This window comes from Kryptolebias marmoratus, linkage group LG3 (assembly GCF_001649575.2).
Source record: "Kryptolebias marmoratus isolate JLee-2015 linkage group LG3, ASM164957v2, whole genome shotgun sequence".
NCBI lineage: Eukaryota > Metazoa > Chordata > Actinopteri > Cyprinodontiformes > Rivulidae > Kryptolebias > Kryptolebias marmoratus.
In genome coordinates this window covers 24,141,348-24,160,599 of record NC_051432.1, presented here as the reverse complement: position 1 = coordinate 24,160,599, position 19,252 = coordinate 24,141,348, and the positions used below count along the sequence as shown (strand labels likewise).

At 37.9% G+C, this 19,252-nt stretch overlaps 1 protein-coding gene across 3 annotated transcripts; it reads left to right on the top strand.

Moving 5' to 3' along the window:
• Positions 1–659: 659 nt before the first annotated feature.
• On the top strand, positions 660–19,085 carry pld5 (phospholipase D family member 5). 3 transcript variants are annotated; one of them, XM_025006066.2, is made up of 10 exons: positions 660–992; positions 11,938–12,074; positions 12,637–12,820; positions 12,993–13,101; positions 13,553–13,680; positions 15,084–15,281; positions 16,774–16,925; positions 17,129–17,294; positions 17,404–17,494; positions 17,687–19,085. In XM_025006066.2, the coding sequence occupies exons 1-10, from the start codon at positions 834–836 to the stop codon at positions 17,941–17,943; spliced, it is 1,581 nt and encodes a 526-aa protein (XP_024861834.1). In that variant the 5' UTR covers positions 660–833; the 3' UTR covers positions 17,944–19,085. The 3 variants fall into 3 exon arrangements, with proteins under 3 accessions (XP_024861834.1, XP_017272376.1, XP_017272377.1); XM_017416887.3 differs by lacking the exon at positions 660–992 and adding an exon at positions 9,386–9,581 and having other exon boundaries at positions 17,687–19,084; XM_017416888.3 differs by lacking the exon at positions 660–992 and having other exon boundaries at positions 11,954–12,086.
• The last annotated feature ends 167 nt before the right edge of the window (positions 19,086–19,252 follow it).

Below are 19,252 nucleotides of genomic sequence, written 5' to 3'. Positions count from 1 at the left end.
GTAATCATCAAAATTAAACGAAATAAACATTTGAAATATATGAGTTTGTATGTAATGTATGAATATAATATACAAGTTTCACTTTTTAAATGGAATTACTGAAATCAATCTACTTTTTCATGATATTCTAATTTTATGACCAGCACCTGTAAGGTCAGAAAAAACCATTACAACTGAGCAAATGGGAGAGGAGAATGTGTGTTTTGTTCATTTTTCTTACCTAAGCACTTTTTGTATGCCTAACAGAAACTGTAAAAGCAATAAAGTTTCTCATCCATTTCTTTGTGTGTGCGTGCCCTTTCCTCAGGATTCATGCAGCGCCCTGAGGTTTCCAGCACTCTGTCTCCTCCAGTATTGAGCTGTACTTGTGAGGAGCAAAAGAGAGAAATCTTATTCTCTGTGTTAGAGAGACAGGGAGCAGATCTTCATGTCGGTAAGTCCTCTCACACTTTTATCAGTCAGATAATTCTCCTTCAGTGTCTGCTTCTCTACAGCCAGGCAGCAGCTCTTGTTGCTCTTCCATCCATCGTCTTTCCCCGCCCACCAGGAAGACTGTCAGCTACACACACACACACACATGCACGCACACACGCATACACCCTGACACACACTCCCTCCCCTGTGAGTGTCGGAGAGTGAAAAGGCTTTGGACACAAACAACCAAGGTGTGTGCTGTAGCTCAGACAGCACAGAGAGCAAAAGCAGCTGATTCAGCTTCTGAGAGACAGATTGAAAAGAAAAGAGAGTAGACGGTGGGGTGACAGCATCTGTGTGTGTGTGTGTCTGTGTGTGTGTCTTCGTCCTGGCAGACGGCATCAGTCCACAGGTCGTCAATGGAGCTGTCAGCTGATCCACGAATGGAGGGACAGGATGAGGCTCCCCCAGCGTTACTGGCCTGTGTGTCCCAATTGAAAAGCAGCAGCTCCATCTCTGTCCAGCAGCAGGGCTACTCCGCCACCCTCCTCCTGCGGCGCAAAGACAAACTGGAACAGGTGAGCCAAAAGTCAGGTAGACCTCCAGAAACCTGCTTGTGCTCCTCAAAAGAGGTTTAAAATCAACCTGCTCTTGTTTTTATTCAGCTGATTAAAAAATAAGGACAGTGAGTACAAATCTGGATCAAAATTGCATATGATTGGATGTGCACCGCGCTTTGCAAGGGTGTTCATTTAGGAGACACAAAATCAGGCCTTCAGCCACAGTCACATGCTGGGAGTCCAAAGGAGCCATTAGTTTCTTCCAAGGGAAAGCCTTTCACTCTGCATGACTAAAAGATCTGCTTCTCTACATGCAGCTGAGCTCCTTTGCCTCCAATGAGAATTGATTTCCACTTTCTTTACTGTCACCATAGCTGTGCAACAAGCACGAATGCCAAAGATGTTTTAATACTGACTACAGGAAAATACATTAACTAGAGATTAAAGGTACCTGTTTAAGTAAACAAATATGGCTGGTAAGTGTAAAGTTTCACTTATTTTCAGTCACTTTGGTAAACAAACACATGTGGTATTTGGCGTCTGGTCATAAATTTTACTTGTGATTTTTTGTTTTTTTATTTAAAGATGCTTTAACTATTGATAAAAAACATTGTGCAGTCCTGTCTTCATGACTTAAAATATGTAACTTTAACCAACAGCTATTCTGGCACTTAAGTATTGTTTTAAATTGAAAAACAATTTGCTGCTCTGCTATTTGCTGAGCATTAGTCTTAATGATGTTGGATAATTCACAGTGTGTACTGCAGGAAGTGAAAGCTGTGACAAGCGTCTTCCTTATTGTCTGATAATCATATTTAGCTGAAGCAGGATTTTTCTGTTAATCTTATTATTGCTGTGTGTGACTGATGGCTAACATACTGCAAGGGAGCAACTAACCAGCATTACAAATTTCATTGTCATTGCCACATTTATATGTGTTTAATCAAAAGGCTGAAGGTTCTTATTGTTTCCTGCCGCTGAAGTCACAATGCCAATATTGTATTTGCCCATATCTGTGTGTGTTTGTGTGTGTGTAACATTAGCAAAATATCTTGTGAATCAATAGACTGATTTGAGTGAAACATTCAGAATAAACGCAAAGGTGTACCTCCACAACTCATTAACTTTTGAAGTCACCTCATTTTAAGATGGCCACCACAGCTAATTGACATTAGTGAACACAAAATAGCTTTTACTCAGTGTGTTTTACAGATACTGAGCTAAAATTTGGCTTGGTAGTAGTTGAGAGTCATCCCTAACACATACTCCAAATGCGAGACATTGTGCAATATTTTTGCGTAACCCCCCTTGGTTTGTTATTACCAAATTAAGGAATTTAGCGAGGAGGGGGATGAAAAAGAACTTACTTACTATTAATTCTTCTGAAATGTTTGTTATTATTATTTTTTAAGCAAACCTGTGTAACATTTCTGAATCATGCTTACATGGATTGCTTAAAAGCATCAATGAGTGAATCTGTTCAGTCTCTTTAACTTCTTTCTATCAATTTTCACTTCCTGTCACATTTATCAGAAAACACATCACAGGAAAAAATTGTCAATAGTTTCCATGCCATCAAGCTGGAAGTCTCTAAATGTCACTTTGGTGACTAAAACATTGTGAAGTGTTACCTAACAAAAGGATGACTTGTCATCACTTAAATGCCAACAGTGCAAACGAGGGAAAATTGTCACTTATAAAAATTATGTGAATCAATTATCATTCTTACAAAAAAGGTGTTAAAGCATACAGAAGTCTCCGATGTTGTCAGATTTAGTCATAAACACTTTCTTGTGTATTAGTCCCATTGTATTAAGACTTGCTTTTTGTGGGTAAGCTCTGAATTCACCTTGTTGAGTGGCTCTTACTTTTAATTATTCCCTTGTGTCAGCAGGCGATGCTGAACATTGTAAGCTAATGAAGGAGTCAGGAGGACACAGGGAAGAAAATAAAGGAGTTTGCTGTGACCTGTGAATCCTCCTGCAGACAGGATTGCATTAAAAGGGTGTAGATCAAGGAAAGCTTCTTGATCTGTAACCCAAAGAAAACTGACTATCTGGCATTTTGTTCATTAGTATTCAAAGTTGCAACAATGCAGTCGCTGCAGTTGGCAAGTTGTTTATGTCAACAATTTCCTGGCATGACCGCCGCAGACCAGTGGCTGGAGATCCTTTGGCTGCTCGGTTACAAAGAGGAGGAAACTACAGCTGTGTCTTTTCTGTAAAACTCACACAACTGAGTGAATGAATAAAGTAAATTTTTCAGCAGTATGAGGACTAGCTGCAATTAACAAAAATAAGTTTATGGACTTCTCCAAGTAAAACCCAAACAATCTTATCTTCACTGTCAGGATAGTGAAAAACTAAATTTTCCCCCTGTTCTAAATTATCTGCTGTAACATAAAACATCATATGCTGATGTACAAGACCATCTTACATTCTGATTCTTAAATGCATGTCATCCATGGTCTGACTGGCATGTTGCCCAGCTGTCTGCTCATTTTGCTCTGCCGCGTCAGCCTTTATTCTGTGACTATGATGCTATAAAAACCCCAATGTTCGGCCCACATGTGGGAACTGGTCTCTGGTGTGAAGGTTAAACACCTCAATGTCCTTCATACAGAATGAGACATTCGATGGAAAGAGCTGCTGGCATCGTTCAAACATAAATAAATGGTGACAATAAGTCATCCTGAGCAATAAATGTCTACCTGTGAGACGAGTCCAGGTGTCCTGCAGTTCAATTTATACTTTACACTGTAAATAAATAAACGAAAAGTTAGGTAGATGTATTAGCTATGTGCTATATATATATATATATATATATATATATATATATATATATATACTGACAAGGTATATACCTGGTGCTCATTGGGTACCAATACATATCTGGTACTTAATGAGTACTTAACGAGTACATGCACTTTATACACAGGGTAGTTACCAGGTAGTTAGAAACTGTTTCTGGAAAGAAATTTTAGTATTAATTTTATGAATTGATTTGTGTAGACATTTTTTTTTCAGTTGTTATTAGGTTTATATTTCGCAAAATGAGCCAATAAACATATAAATTAGATCTCCTAAATAGCTCCTTTCACATAAGAAAAAACTAATAAAAATAGTTTTAAGCTTAGAGAAGCACAACAAATAGCTGCTGCTTGTACTGTGCATCTGGTAATAAAGCATTAATTGGTTATTGATTTAAAAAAAAAATCTACCCAAAAAATGCTAAACATATGGAATTAAAAAGATACAATTTATGTTATTAAATAGAGAATAACAAAAACACTTTGCAGGCTTTTTCAGTAGAAGTTATGGAAGACAGAGCTGCATAAAAAAAAATTATAAATTGCAAAGAGATTAAGTTTAATGAGTGATAAGAAGCAAGATAAATCTGTTTTTAGATCACTTGACATCGTACTGTAAGCAAAGCAATAAAATGCTAACATTTAAAGTTATTACTCTAAATAATAGTGGTTCACAAGTAAGTGTTTTTAGAAAGTTTCTGTTTTATTGATGCTGAGACATCTGAGTTGTGAAAAAACAGGAAGCCATCTTCATGTCTCATAATTCCCTGGATAGCTGTTAGCCGCTTCCATTGATAATAAACCAAATAAGCTCCGTCCCCTGAGGGCTGTTAGCCGGCTCCAGTGACACTTCCTGCTGTCCTCGTCTTTATGTTGGTCTTACTCATGTCCTCTCACTGCCACAGTAGCAATGCCAAAAAAATAAATCATTTATTTTATTATTAAATTCTGTGCCTTTTAACTTATTTCTCAACTTTCTGCACCAGCGTGTGGTTTTCTTCATGAGTGTTTTTCCCTCCTTGTTCATTCTCATTACATTTTGTTACGTTGTGTTTGATTGACTGCATAACCGGAGCAGGACTTTAACAAATCCATAAGAGCAAAGGTTAACTGGAAAAGAGATGAGGATCAATGAAGCTGATTGGTCGACTCCAGTCAATCAAGTGAAACTCCTGTCAGCCTGCTGGTATCATGAAGACTGTGGGACAATATTCCCACCAAACCTCTCTGACTTCTGAGTGCTTTCTTTCTGCTGAACATCCATCCATTTTCTTTATCCACTTCTCATGAACATAAATAATTTAAAATATATATTTTGTGTGTCATAAATATTCATAAAACTGCACCTTTCGTGCCACTCCAAACAAAACATTTTAATGTTTGCATTTCAGTGTGAAGCAAAATGTACCTTTAATACTGTTAGAAGTAAAAACTTATGATTCCTTGAAGGAATGCATACTGCCCGCCATCTTTCACAAAGGAGTTTTAATTCAGGATGGATGCTGCAACTACATCTTGTGAGGCATGTTAGTGCTCAGAGTATATGTTGAGGATGAGTCTCAGCTACGACCACATAAACTTTACTTCATTATCTATAATTGTAAGTAACTTAAAGTAATTTTTCTTTCGGCAAAGACAGATTAGCTGTGGCGGTCATCTTATTTGGGTTAACCCCACATATCAGGCGTAGATGTACATCCAGTGATTTCTATCTGAAAATATTATCAAAATCTTTTCAGTGGTTCATGAGATAATTTGCAAACATTTTGGGCTAAAACTGCACAACGAACAGTGTTTTGAGTATGTGTTGAGGATGACTCGCATCTACTTCTACACCAGATTTTAGCTCAAGTTTTGCGAAACTGACTAAATTATAGCAATGTTTGTTTTGGCTAATAGTGATTAGATATGGTGGCCATCTACAGTAGGGGTGACTCCAAGATTTAATCAGTTGTAGATGTACGTCAGAGGATTACTTTCATTCAAATAGTACCTGTGTTTTAGGAGATATTTTGCTAAAAGATAAACAGGGTTGATACTAACATCTCAAATATGTCTGCTTTGGGCTCATTGTATTTTGTTTTACACACTTGTGGGCAACATCTGCATGTTTAGGTCAGTAAATCTGAGAACAAACTGACTTGGTTTGAAGAACCCTGATGTTTATTATCACCTAATGAAGCTCCAAACATGAACTCAGAGTGTGATAAGCTGAACGGTACATTCTACCATGACCTTTGAACCTTGTTATGTAGATTTTTGCTTTAGAGTCAGTGTAGAGTCTCAAACTAGAAAGTTGACCAGTAGGCATTTCATAGAATGGTGATTAAAGTTGATATAAATCTTATATAAAGTGATTTAGCCTGACTGGTTTTGACTATAGGCTGGGCATCTGAGTCATGCTCCAGCTCTTAAAATGGCTTAATATTTTTTTTGTTTTTCAGTTATGAAACTGTTTAAAATTGTTGGTTACAGAAGGAAAATGGAAATCACTCTGTCTGCATTTCTCTCTGTGCTTGAACATGTATTTATTTGGCCCCGTATGTGCAGTGTTAGGAACCTTCCCCTCTCTTGGGAGTGACTGAAACTCTTTCTCTGTCTCTTTAGCTCTTTTTATTTCTCTCTCTCTCTTACAGAGAGCGTGACGTGCAGAGGGCACCTGTCCTCAACAGACACAGCAGTTTTCCTGCTATGACTTTGCCTATATCTGGAACCTCACCGAGCGCTCCAGAGGTCTTTATAATTAAAACTTAATTAATAAAACGCTCTGTGTCTTTGCATACTCAAACTTTTTTCAGACGGGCTCATGGGAAGCAGCACAAAGTAGAAATTGTCCAAATGTTATAAAGGAAAATGATTTGTTAGACTAAATCAGTTAAAATGGAAGGGCTGTAAATGTATCTATTGGGCTGAAGTAAAACATATAATAAACATCCACCAGAAATGCCTTTTTATTTAGAAATTTTAACCTGAATTTTAGGAGCAATCCCAGACTCCAAACACTCCCCTTCTTCTGTGCCAATTAATGTCAAACTGCCCAGGAAATGTATTCATTTCCCGTGCCTAGCCCCATATCTTCATCTCGTCTCTTTATATTACATGTCTTTGCTGTCAATGTGTGGTAATTGGCAATATTGTGCAAGGCTGCAGGTGCTGATGATTCCTCATCAAGATGGTGGTGTTCTGTCCAAGGGTTATTAGTAGTGAACATTTAACCTGCATCAAACAGAGCAATCTCAGTTTAAAGAATCGGACAGAAAATCTCATGAAGGAGCCAACGAGTACTCAGAGAGCATCGTGTTTCAGAGCAGATTTCAGCCACCTAAAACAACCTGAACCTCCAGCAAATGCTTGAACATTTACATCGCTGTCAGTTTTAAAGGAGAGCTTTTCAGATACACCCAGAATACAGACTGAGGAGCTCAAGAAACACTTCAAACTTTTTTAACACAACAGATTCAGACAGCCACAGAGCCAAACAGATAACAACTTAATGCAGCCACACTGATAGGTGGAAACAAAGGGAATATAAGGACTGGGACAGATTAACAGAATGAGAAACACATGGGGAACAGGGGAACAGGTGAGTGCGGGTGGGGCAGGAGCTTAGGAGCAGGGAGCCGACTGAGGAAAACTGAAGAATCACTGCTAACAGAAAACTAAACAGAGATGACTACAAACACACAAAAAACTCTAAAGTAACAACAATAACACCAATCCTGACAACCATATGACTTTGGCTGTGTTAAAACGTGATTCTTTGCACCACAATCTATAACATTTGTAAATGCTTTCGCTTCAGAAACAGACTTCTTATCAGTGGCAGATTTTTGGTTCTCATGAAACGTTTATCAGACTCTGTGGTTTCCTTTTCATTGTCCATTAGCTGTAATTCAGTTTGCACTCTTAGATGTCCCAGTGATATGATTATCTTATTTTGTGAGCTGTGAGGCTGAGTTCCAAACATATAAGTAGGTTTCCTCATTTACACCCATCCCACTTTTCTTCATTCATAGCTGGGCTGGTAAACAGAGCTGCAGCTTGCCGGCAGCTAGCAGCATATGTTGTTTTGTTTTGGGCAAGGCTATATTCATCCTAGAGGAAAAGAGTGGGACAAATAAAAGGGTGGAACAGAGTGTGTGCATAATTAATTTTACTTCCACGGATGTGTTTCTGCTTCATAAGAGGAGGCAGCACTTTAGAACATTAGCAGCAGAGGTGCCATATGAGTGAGTCGGTGGAATGATGTGCATTACTGGAAAGTGCAATGGTTTTGAACACAGTGATGAATAAGGCAGACAATGCTGTTCGTATGCCACCAGCTGAGTTTAGTAAAGTCAGATTTTGAGAAAGGCAAAAGCTGAGCAGTATTGTGTGTGTGTGTGTGAGTGTTTGTTTGTTTGGGCCATTGGCAAAATATCTTATGAATCACTGAACAGATATAAATGAAACTTTCACAAAGTATTCATTGGGGTGACTTCTACAACTAATTCATTTTTGGAGTATACACAATTAGAGATGGCTGCCAAAGCTATGACTCAGTCGGTTTTACAGATATTGACCTAAAATTTGCCGTGGTAGTAGCTGAGACTGATCCTCAACTTATACTCTGAGCACAAAATGGTCACATAAGATCTGCGTTTGAAACTTTGGTGTTAATTATTGGAATAAATACTGTCTGTTAGCAAAATATCACAGGATGGATTTTAATTAAACTTTCAGGAAATAATCACTGGATGCACCTCTACAGTTGATTACCTTTTGGAGCCAATTCAAGATGGCTACTACAATAAGATCACTTTATAAAACAAAAAAATGCCGTAATTTAGTCAGTTTCACACATATTGTTACAAACTGTGGTGAGTCCCTCCCAGCACATATTCTATGTGGTACACATTGTGCAACATCTTTGTCTAAAATGATAAAATTAGAGTCAGCCTTGTTTGTCAGTTTGCAAAATATCTCCCAAAACACTGAACAGATTTTAATAAAACCTTCAGAAAAGAATCATAGGAGGTACATCTACAACCGATTAACTTTTGGAGATGGCCACTACAGCTAATTAACATTAGCCAACATTAAATTGGCTATAACTCAATTTAACAGGTACTGAGCTAAAATTTGACGTTATAGTAGATGAGAATGTTACTTGAGATTGCACAATTATTGTCAAGGTTTGGCCAAAACAGCTATAATTCAGTAATTTCTCAAAATAAGATGACCTTATTATAAAACTATGGTATAAAAGGAGGCAGGGAATATGCATTCCTTCTAGCAATTCTAGGTTTTTAATTGTGGAATAATTTACTGCATGTATTTCTATCTAGAAAGTCCAGAAAAATAAGAGTTTTACAACAGCTGTTTTGATATGTTGCACATCACGTTTCGGTGTCCTTCTTAAACTAAAACCAGCCGCTCGCTGTCAGGAGAGGTTTGCTTGGCAGATAAAAGAGGGAGATCAAGCAGGAAGAGAAAAAGGAGGGTGGAAACAAAAGAGCTTCGAGCCACAGCTCTGTATTGGCCATTTGAATGAGAGGGGCTGGTCTCTCTCCAGCTTTCTCTCCTCCTCCGCTGAGAAGCGCCGTAAGCAGCATTAACACACACAGGCTGAAGGAACTCCAGACCAGGAGCTGCAAAATGAAGAGAGCAACAAAGAGTGGAGACTTGAACAGGCTGAGGGGCTGGGAACCAAAAAGGCAGGCAGACATGCGTGACTGAGCAGCTGTTTCACATCTGTCAGAGAAGTTTGAAGGAGGGTTATTCTCATGGCAGGACCGACCACACAGGAGCCCCTAAAGGTGATGTTTAAAGCCAATTACACTCTTTTTTTACTCAGCATCTGGTAATTCTATATTAATTTCACTATATGTCTATTTTATGCATGTTTGGGACAGCCAAAGCCTTAAATTAAAACAAAGACTTTACATAGTAACTGTTTTTTGTTTTGTTTTGTTTTTTCCCAATAACTGTTTTTAACTATTAATTCCTAAATAATCACTACCGGCTCCTCAGTTGATGCATGACATTCTTTTTATAATTTTAATGAATTTTTACACCAGTGAAGAATTAAAACAACAACACACAACAAAAGGTTTTTAATGGGGCACATCACCATTTTTTACTAAATATTTTACAACTTTTTGAATTTGACACATTTTATCTTGCAGGCAATGAGCCAATTAGAGTTAAAAAAATATTTTCTTGATTTATTAGTCCAGCCTTCAATTAAGAAAAATAGGCAAACTGAATGGACATTGTATGTTTCTTGTTTTGTTGAAAAAGCCAATATTATTTAATGTACAATCACAAAGCATAAAGACTCACAGGAGGTGAGTTTTTTCATATTTTTTACATTTTATAAATTATTGAAAATAGTTCACTCATTATTAAATTTGCTGTAAGTTGCTGTTAATGTAGTTTTTTTCTGAATCAAAACAGTAAAAATAATGTTATGTTGAGAAATGATAATTATAACCACTTTGGTTATACCTTGAAAATAACATTATGTGCAGTAATTCAGTATCTCGCATAATCTTGTGTGATCTGTTAGCACTGGGTGTATGTGTGGCTTAGTTATAGTCATTTTTGTGTTTTTCATTTCAGCTGGCTGTATAAGCCATGTTGAATTGAGTTGACTCCAAAAGTTAATCAGTTGTAGAGTTGGATCTTTAAAGTACTTTCTTAAAGTTCTGTGGTTCATGAAATATTTTGCTAACAAGCAGATAGAATTCTAACAGTTAATGGCGAAGTTTAAAACAGAGCTCAAGTGATCAGTTAGCCCTCAGACCATAAGTTGGGGATCAGTCTCAGCTACTACCACAGCTAATTTTAGGTCAATATCTGTAAAGCTGACTGAGTTGTCACCCTTTATGTGTTTGAAAAAGGTTTTTTTGCTGTAGCAGCCATCTTGAATCAGCTTGACTCCAAAAAGAAATCAGTTGTAGATGTGCAGCCAATGATTACTTTCTGAGAGTTTCATTAAAATCTGTCCACTCGGTTCATGAGATATAAATGTGTTCCTGTGCTTTGAGATGATCCAGTAGCTGTAAGTCGTTGGTCTGTCTTGTCCTGTCAGTCTCGTTCTGTATCATAAAGTTTTATTTTCTTTCAGCTACGTGCACGCCCACATGTCAAACATGGTCCTTGACTCTGCTAAGTGTAATGAAGAGCTCCGCGGTCTCAGTGCACGGCAGACATACATATACGGTGCAACCGGTTTGCACAGGATGTGAGGCCTTGTTGCCTGAGACAAATCATGTAGAAAAGAGTGAGTGACAAGGTCGGAAAACATCCTCCAGCCTACATCTTCATGACATGCTGCTGAGCAGAGCTTATTATTTTATCTTGATGGAAGTCATAGCTGGGAGTCTTTTTTTTAAAGCAAATCTATTGCTTGTGCGACCAAATGCATCAGTGGGATGGAATTGACTGGACCGAACAAACCCTCAAAAGAGAATATGTAATGTGATGTTGACGGCTCACAAACCAACTAAGCCAAACGGAGAATGAGATGGTGAAAATCTGCGGTTGTAAGCAAAACGGAGAGGGGCCCTGCTGCACTTTGAAAACTGAAAATCAAGACTCCTTTAGCTCGATTGGGGCTGTGGAGTTATAACCTCTGACAACCCAGACTGTCACTCCACACTTATTGCAGCCTCAGTGTGTCTGCACTGCACACACACACATATAAGCACACAAATGTAAGCTTTAATATTGCTTATTTTAGAAGCAACATTGGCTCGAGCCATCCTAAGACAGAGCTCATATGTTTCACGTCAGCTGGGGAAAGCTAGGACAACAAAAGGTGGTGGTGTACAGAAAACTTGCTCTCCAATTTATTTCTTACAGTTGTATCAATTTGCCTTCAGCTCGAGAGCTTTCCACTTCACTTGTCCTGTGTTTGGTCACAAAAAGTAGGATTTCTGAAGCTGGGGGGGATTAAACTTTAAGAACACTGAACTCTGCAGAGTAGTGACTGTGGATTCAAGGATTTCTGCTGTCGCATTGTGGTTGTTGTATCGATCATGGTTCCTAACCTCTAATCAATGGCATTAATTGATGACATTAGCATTTAAAGGCTGATTATTTCATCCGGTGCACCTCCCAAAACTAATAATGTGGTGTTGATGTGTTTGTCTCTGTCTCATCCTACAGACCCAGCAGAAGTGCATAGCCACCCTTGCCCTTCTTTGCTGTTTTACCGTGCTGATGGTGCTGATCTTCTCCTCCGTGGACATTTGGGGGGACGATGAGGACGGAATCACGGAGGAGAACTGCAGCAGAGACTGCCGGTGAGATGTTCTGTACGTACATTAATGAGCAAATGAGTCCCTCATTTCTTTCTGTTCTGCTGCCAAACTTTATTCTCTTTTTGAATTAATCCATCAAACATTTTTTATTTATGAAGCATCTTTCATAGAATGGAGTGAAACACGGAGTGTTTTACGCCAAAATAAAACAGAACAACGTATAAAAGAGAAGCAACAAACAAGTGAATACTAGTCATTGCAACACCTCAGCTTTGTTCAGTGACATTTATTTTATTCGTGTTGGGTGTGAAGAATAAATATCCTGAATGCACAATTTTCTTGTGCACACAAGAAAAATATTTTGCCAATGCAAGTTTTTATATTTTGAGCAAGTTTTAAAAAAATTAAAAATCATAATTCAGTTTGTTTGTATGTTTTATCCTCTACTTTATTTACAAAAACAATGTCATCATTCTTCTAATTTAGTACCAGTTTGGCACTACACAGTGTTTAAAGACTGCATTCATTTTTTTCAGATTTACAAAATGTTCTTTCGATTTGAATTCAAGGTTTCAGAAAATAATAATAATAGTTTTACTTTCAGCATCATTCTTGTGGAGAATATTCCAGACGAGCTCTCTCTCCCCATGGATGGCAGACGTCATCTTCCTCTGTCTCTGGGTTTTCATTCACTGCTGGACCAAGCAAAGCACTCCGTTGAGGTTGTGTCATCTGTCTGGAACTTAAATTCTTGGGATGTGGAGCCAAAACCAAGTACAGCTAACCAGGTAGAAGTTGCGTCAGACTGTATGTATTGGGTGGTCTGTTAAAAGCAAATTCAATTATTTTTAATGTCATCTTTTAATAAGCTTGGTCATGGTGAAATATAAAAGGTACCCTTTTAAGGGGTATCCAGAAACACTCAGCTCCAATAATACAGAACATTTTTTTCTTTCTCAGGGTCAGCTTTTGTTCCAGAAACTGCTCAGCCTGAAATCTCGTGGGGTTAAACTGAAGATCGTCAGCAGCCGAACAAACACCACCGAGCTGAAAGCCTTGGAAGTGCGCAGTGAGTACCTGCCCCGTTTTAAATTTTTAAAAAAGCAATTTCTGTGGCAAACAGGAGCAAAGATTTATATTTCTTCACACTATCAACATGATGTAATTCCTTACTTTTCAAAGAAACGTTATTGCATTTTATGATAAGTTTGATAGTTACTTTTGAAGTCCATTTTCTGCGGCGTTCCGCTTTTCATGCTGCATGCAGCGTCCCTGATTCATCTCAGAGAAAACTGACGTATTTACAGCATGCCGTTCCTCAGCATGAGTCAGCTCTCACATCACCCAATCTGAACTCCTGAGTCAAGGTCAAAATCTTTTGAACTAGTTTCCTGTCAAAGACATGACCATGAAGGTTGCCTGCCTTTATATCCTCGTCAGACAACACAAGGCCACCCTTCTCTCCATCTTCTATTCCTTAAACATCTTCTTTGTCTGTCTCTGTTTCTCATACTGTTCAGATGCAGAGGTTCATTCTGTTAATATGACAGCCCTCACCAAAGGAGGGCTACATTCCTCATTCTGGATCGTGGATCGGAAGCACATTTACATCGGGAGCGCTGATATGGACTGGAGGTCATTTTCTGAGGTAACAACAAAAAGCAGAAGATGAAACGAGCTTTGTCAGTCAGGTGCTGATTGGTCTAGATTAGCTTCTGGTTTCTTCACATAAATAAAAGTTATACATACACATTCAGTAAAGGTGTAGACTGGCTCCAGCAGCATTTCTCGTTTCAGAAGCATCATTACTTGAAGGCTTTAGCCCGGTGGTAGGGAGTTCTCCCAATCAGAGGACTGAGGGTTTGATCTTCAGCTCATGCAGAGTGCTGAGGTGTCCTTGAGCAAGTCATTAACCCCCCCCAAACACAAACCCACCCACCCCACTGCCTTAATACTCTAATTGGTGTAAGAGTTAGAATATTGTGCTTTATATGCTGTAAAAAGTGCTAATAATGTACCTAAAAAGAAAGCACTGTATGTGTGTGTGTGTGTGTGTGTGTGTGTGTGTGTGTGTGTGTGTGTGTGTGTGTGTGTGTGTGTGTGTGTGTGAAGGAGAACATAGTAAGCACTTTGTAGAACCTGCATGAGGTTACAAATGTGCCAAAAGCTTGGACCATTTACCATATACTGTTATTCATAATACTCCACAAAGTATCAACATTTACTGTAAAATGAAGTGACTTCCTGACTTTCTGATGCTTCAGCACTGTCTGCAGCTAGAACTAAAGTTGGATGTAACTAAATAAGCAGTAAAAGCAAGTAAAAAAAAAGAAACCATCTGTGAGACAAATAGGTAATGATAAAAACAGACAAAAAGGCAGACATTTACCTTCCACTGTAACATGACGGACTGAAACCTCTGTTTCCTACTGGGGAAATACTGAAATAGAACAAACACAAAGCAGAGATCTGGGGTGTAGTTAATGACCATGCAAAAATATATTTAGACCTGCTGTTTCTTGGTTTCTGTTTATTTAGCTGTTTTTAGTTTTGTTTTTTGTTGTGCTTGTTTGAATAACAAGCTACTGGTCGGCCAGTTGATTCTTTTATTCTTGTCTTGGCTGAATAATAACCAACGTCAGCGCTGCATTATGATTTCATGTTTATTTTTTTTTACAAAGGACAAACTCTCAAGTTAGTTGCATGGATATATATCTTGGCAAAAAAGTTTAATTACTTGTATTATAATTTTACAATTGTTTGGCAGCATTCGCTACAAATAAATTAACTTTTGAATTTGAATCTTTGATTGAAATATTATGGCAGTGCTTCTTTATAGGAATGTTATCAATAATAGCACATATATAGAAACCTTTGAAAGGTTTCTGGTCTTTTAAAATGGTTAAAAAATAACTGAAACCCTGACAGAAAATAACTTTTTTTTATTTGATGAAATCGTCCGTCCTTCAAAAATTGCCAACGACACACTCGAGACGACAACTTTTCTGCTGCATCATGTCTTCTTGCGTGCTTCTTTCCAACCCCCCACAGAAGAAAGAACTGGGGGTGGTGGTGTACAACTGCAGCTGTCTGGCCCTGGACCTCCACAGAGTCTTCTCATTTTACTGGCAGCTCCACGACAGGGACTACATCCCCTCCATCTGGTCGAAGAGAGTTACCGCCCTGTACGGGAAGCATGAGGCCCTGGAGCTGCAGCTCAACGCCACACCGGCCACTGCCTACGTGTCTGTGAGGAACACGGCTTACAGCATGTTAAAATGGACATGAAATCAAATTTAGTTATAATTTCTCCCTATTACAACAGCTAAACACTAGTATCTGCCCTAACAAACAACAAAAAACTATTGTTTTTCTGATCTATTTCAGCTTGTCATTTTTTTAGCCAAAATAGTTCATAGCTATATAGCATTCAGGTCAAATATTTAATTTAAATACAAATGAACACTTTTTACATAGTAAATTTAAGCTCTTAGATAACAAAATGTGGGCAGTGGCTGATCATTGTTGATAAAATACAATATTAAATGCTGCAACAAATAACATAATGGGATATATAATTTCAAATGATATGCTACACTACAATACAACACAATGTGATGCAATCCAATACAGTATGATTTGATGCAATATGACACGCTACTTTATAATACAATACTCTACAGTACACTGCTACATGACATGCTACAGTACAATACATTCTGTTTTTTGTCCTTCAGAACTCAAACAGTCACAAACTGCCAATTAACCCTCTCAGGCTCAAATTAAGTTTTAGTAACAGGAAAAATCCGATATTTGGGGAAATTATCATCTGAGTAAAATAAGGCTCATAAAATATGAATGTGGAGTAATTAGGTATATGCAATTCACTGTTGCAAATCTGCAACGTCTGCCTTGAGAGGGTTAAAAGCAGAGGTAGGAGAATTTGAGTGAAAAAAATTAAAAAATAAAGGTAATAAATGAGTGCAGTCTTGACTAAATTTAACAACCAATTAAGTTAGAGAAGTCATTTTGTAAGTAAAGGCAGCAGCAGCTGCAGCAGCAGCAGCATGAGTCCGAGTCACTTCCAGTGATCTAGTCTGACCCATCAGAGAGGATTTTGGCTTTCTGGAAGGCAGCAGCTTGTATCCTGCTAATCATTTCATGCTAACCTTAACACATAATCCAGGACAAAGCGCTGCTCATATTCCTCTTAAAGAATCACTTTACAGACTCTCATCTTGATGGTGAATCTCTCAATATAAGTTTCATCATAAACTAATAAGAGACACACAGGGGCCAATTAATCATGTCAATATAATGCTGCGGAGCATCTTGAGAATATCTCTCTCTAATTTGACAGTAATGAATCTTGTTACCCTCCAAGCGACAAGACACTTATCAGTTGTGTTTAGCACATTTATCATCCTATAGAAGCTAATGGAGCCATGCTGTTATGGACCGCTGGCAGCTCCAAACTTCTCTAAGGCCGTGAAGTGAATTTATTAATCATACATGACTGCAGAAAAGGGCATTGTTGGTTTTTTCCTCCTCTACACTGCTGAAAGTTTTTTGGATAATTATATTTTGCCAGCATGAACGTGTTTTTTACAGAAATTTAACGAAGCTAATAAAATATTAAAATCCAGCTGAAACTCTTTATTACTGAGACTGACCTTGGAAATTTGAATTTAAGCGAGTTTAAAAGTCATTTCCTGGTTTTTTTTTTTTTTTTTTTTTGCAGACCTCTCCTGAGCTTTTCTGTCCCAAATATCGCACCAGAGATTTAGATGCGATCCATCAAGTCATCCAGAGTGCAAAGAGTTTTATCTTCATCTCTGTGACAGACTACCTCCCTCTGGTCAGGAGGAGTTTCAGAGGAACTTCAGTCACAAGGTGTGGGAGTTTGAATGAACTTTAAATTTAATTCTGTGGCAGTAGCTATGAATTTGGTTCGTGTTTGAGCCACAAAGAAGTAAAATATAAACCGATAAGCTGAGAAAAAGATCCAGTATTTTATGATGAAAGTAACCAGATATGTAAGAAGTGCTTGCACCATCTGGCCGCAGCTCCTATCAAACAAACGGGTCCATTCGCAGGTATTGGTCGTATATTGATGAGGTGATCAGAGAAGCCGTGGTCCTCAGAGGGGTCAGAGTTCGTCTGCTCATAAGCTTCTGGAAGAAAACCGACCCCCTCACCTTTAATTTTGTGGCCTCCCTCAAATCTCTGTGTTTACAGCTGCTCAACTGTTCCCTCGAGGTGGTGCGTGTTTTGGGTTTATGTATTTATTTTTAAAAAGCTGCACCTTTTTAATTTTCGGACCTCTGGTATTACATTCAGTGGCTGTTCTGATTTCACTTTTTCCTCACAGAAATTTTTTAGTCACAAGGAGCAGAAGGGGGACTTTCAGCTAGGACTCAACCACAACAAGTACATGGTGACTGACAATGCTGTTTACATTGGTATGTGATGGACATTTGTTTCTTAAATGATTTCTAATACATTTGTAAAGAATAAAATGTTTTGTATACTGTTTTATACTTTTACACCTATATAGTACACTTATATAGAAAAAAAGAAAAAGAAGGGCTAACAAACTCGTCTATTTTTAATCAGGCACAGGATTCAGACTTCGTCTTGCTTTTTTTCCACAGGTAACCACGACTGGGTGGGCAGTGACTTTGTGATTGATGCAGGAGTCGGACTGGTCTTGAAGATGAAGGAAAGTCCAAAGGACAGAGAAGTGACAGTCCTGGAGAACATTAAAGCTGCTTTCGAAAGAGACTGGAGGTCACGTTACGCTAAGAACCTTCAGAAAAGCAAAGATCATCAGGGTAAATACAGAAACCTGCAGTGGTCTAAAAACCACTGGGATATGCCAGAGGAGAATGACTGGAACAAGCCTTTATGAACAGAGAATGTCTTTTTATATGTCTTTAAGCCTTCTGTGCCCGAGAACTGTAGATTTTACAAACATGTGCACAAGAAAACCTAGATCCACATTAACAAACTTTAATTTTGTAGTCTTAATCTGAGATAATCTGTTGTAATCAACAAAGACGACATGAAAATGTTACGATGACTCAGCCATTAGTTACTGTTAGTGTGGCACCAAACTATTTAATCCGATGTGAACTGTTCTGTGAGCATGCACAGCTGCATGGATAATGCAAACCATGTATAACTGCACTATGTATATGCAAACAATGCAACAAAAACAATGGGCTGTTTGTGAAATCTACTTATTTATTTGATCAAATGCAAAAAAAAACATGTACATCTATTAAACAGTTTTAAGCTATATTTATTAAAAATGATAAATGCTTCTGGATCATAGCATGCAGGATCTAACAGCTAACACTGTAATGCTGCAGAGTGAATATTTTGTCCCGTTTTAACTCTAACCCTCCTGGACTGACAGACTCCTGCAGGAACTATATCAAATGGGTTTGAACTCAGTGAAGTTTTTCATCTTTCTTTTGTAAAAATACTTTTTTTCTCTCTCTCTCTCTAACTGGTGCTGTTTAATTCAGATTTTTTTGTTCTATAAGGTGTAATTAATTTACACGTATCCCAATAAAACAACGTCAGTTACCGAAACATGAACTGCAGGTCAAAAAGGTGATAATGTTGTGGTTTGTTTTATCCTTCATTAGTTTCCTGCTTTGACTCATGAACAGTAGTATATTTTTAATATCTGCTTAACTGTAATATGATGGAGTCTCTGCGTTTGTTTGGTTGAAATGATTTTTAATAAAGAGCTGCGGAGTTATGTTATAATTAGAACAAAAGTTTGTTTTTTTACCCGATCAGTGTGTGCACTGTGGCTACTTTAGTCACGCCTCTAAACTGGGAATTATTATAGAAAAATAGTAATTCACTGTCAAAGTATAACTTGTGCACTATGTCAAGAATATATTACAAATTAACTAAAGCCTAATCTTAGTTAGATTTGATTTTTCAAACCTTTTTTTATTTGTAAGGTCGTGGCAAGTAAAGGGCACAGAAGCCATCTATGTAACTTAATACATATCGAGAGAATTAACAAAAAATAAAGAAAAACCAAACTTATCATTGATGTATTTGTTCAAATTACAATATTTTGATATCATGGAGTTTTGTGTGAAAACTTTTACAACCATTTAAACGTTCAAATAAGTCAGCAGATTAGTCATGATTGTAATTTTATGGATAACGTCTCTGCAAAATAAACATAATTT

Bases quoted from the DNA above. Each gene is read 5' to 3' on its own strand.
- pld5 (XM_025006066.2), top strand. From the start codon at position 834: ATGGAGCTGTCAGCTGATCCACGAATGGAGGGACAGGATGAGGCTCCC. The intron at 993-11,937 runs GTGAGCCAAAAG...CTCATCCTACAG, and splicing joins GCAAAGACAAACTGGAACAG to ACCCAGCAGAAGTGCATAGC. The intron at 17,495-17,686 runs GTATGTGATGGA...TTTTTTCCACAG, and splicing joins TGACAATGCTGTTTACATTG to GTAACCACGACTGGGTGGGC.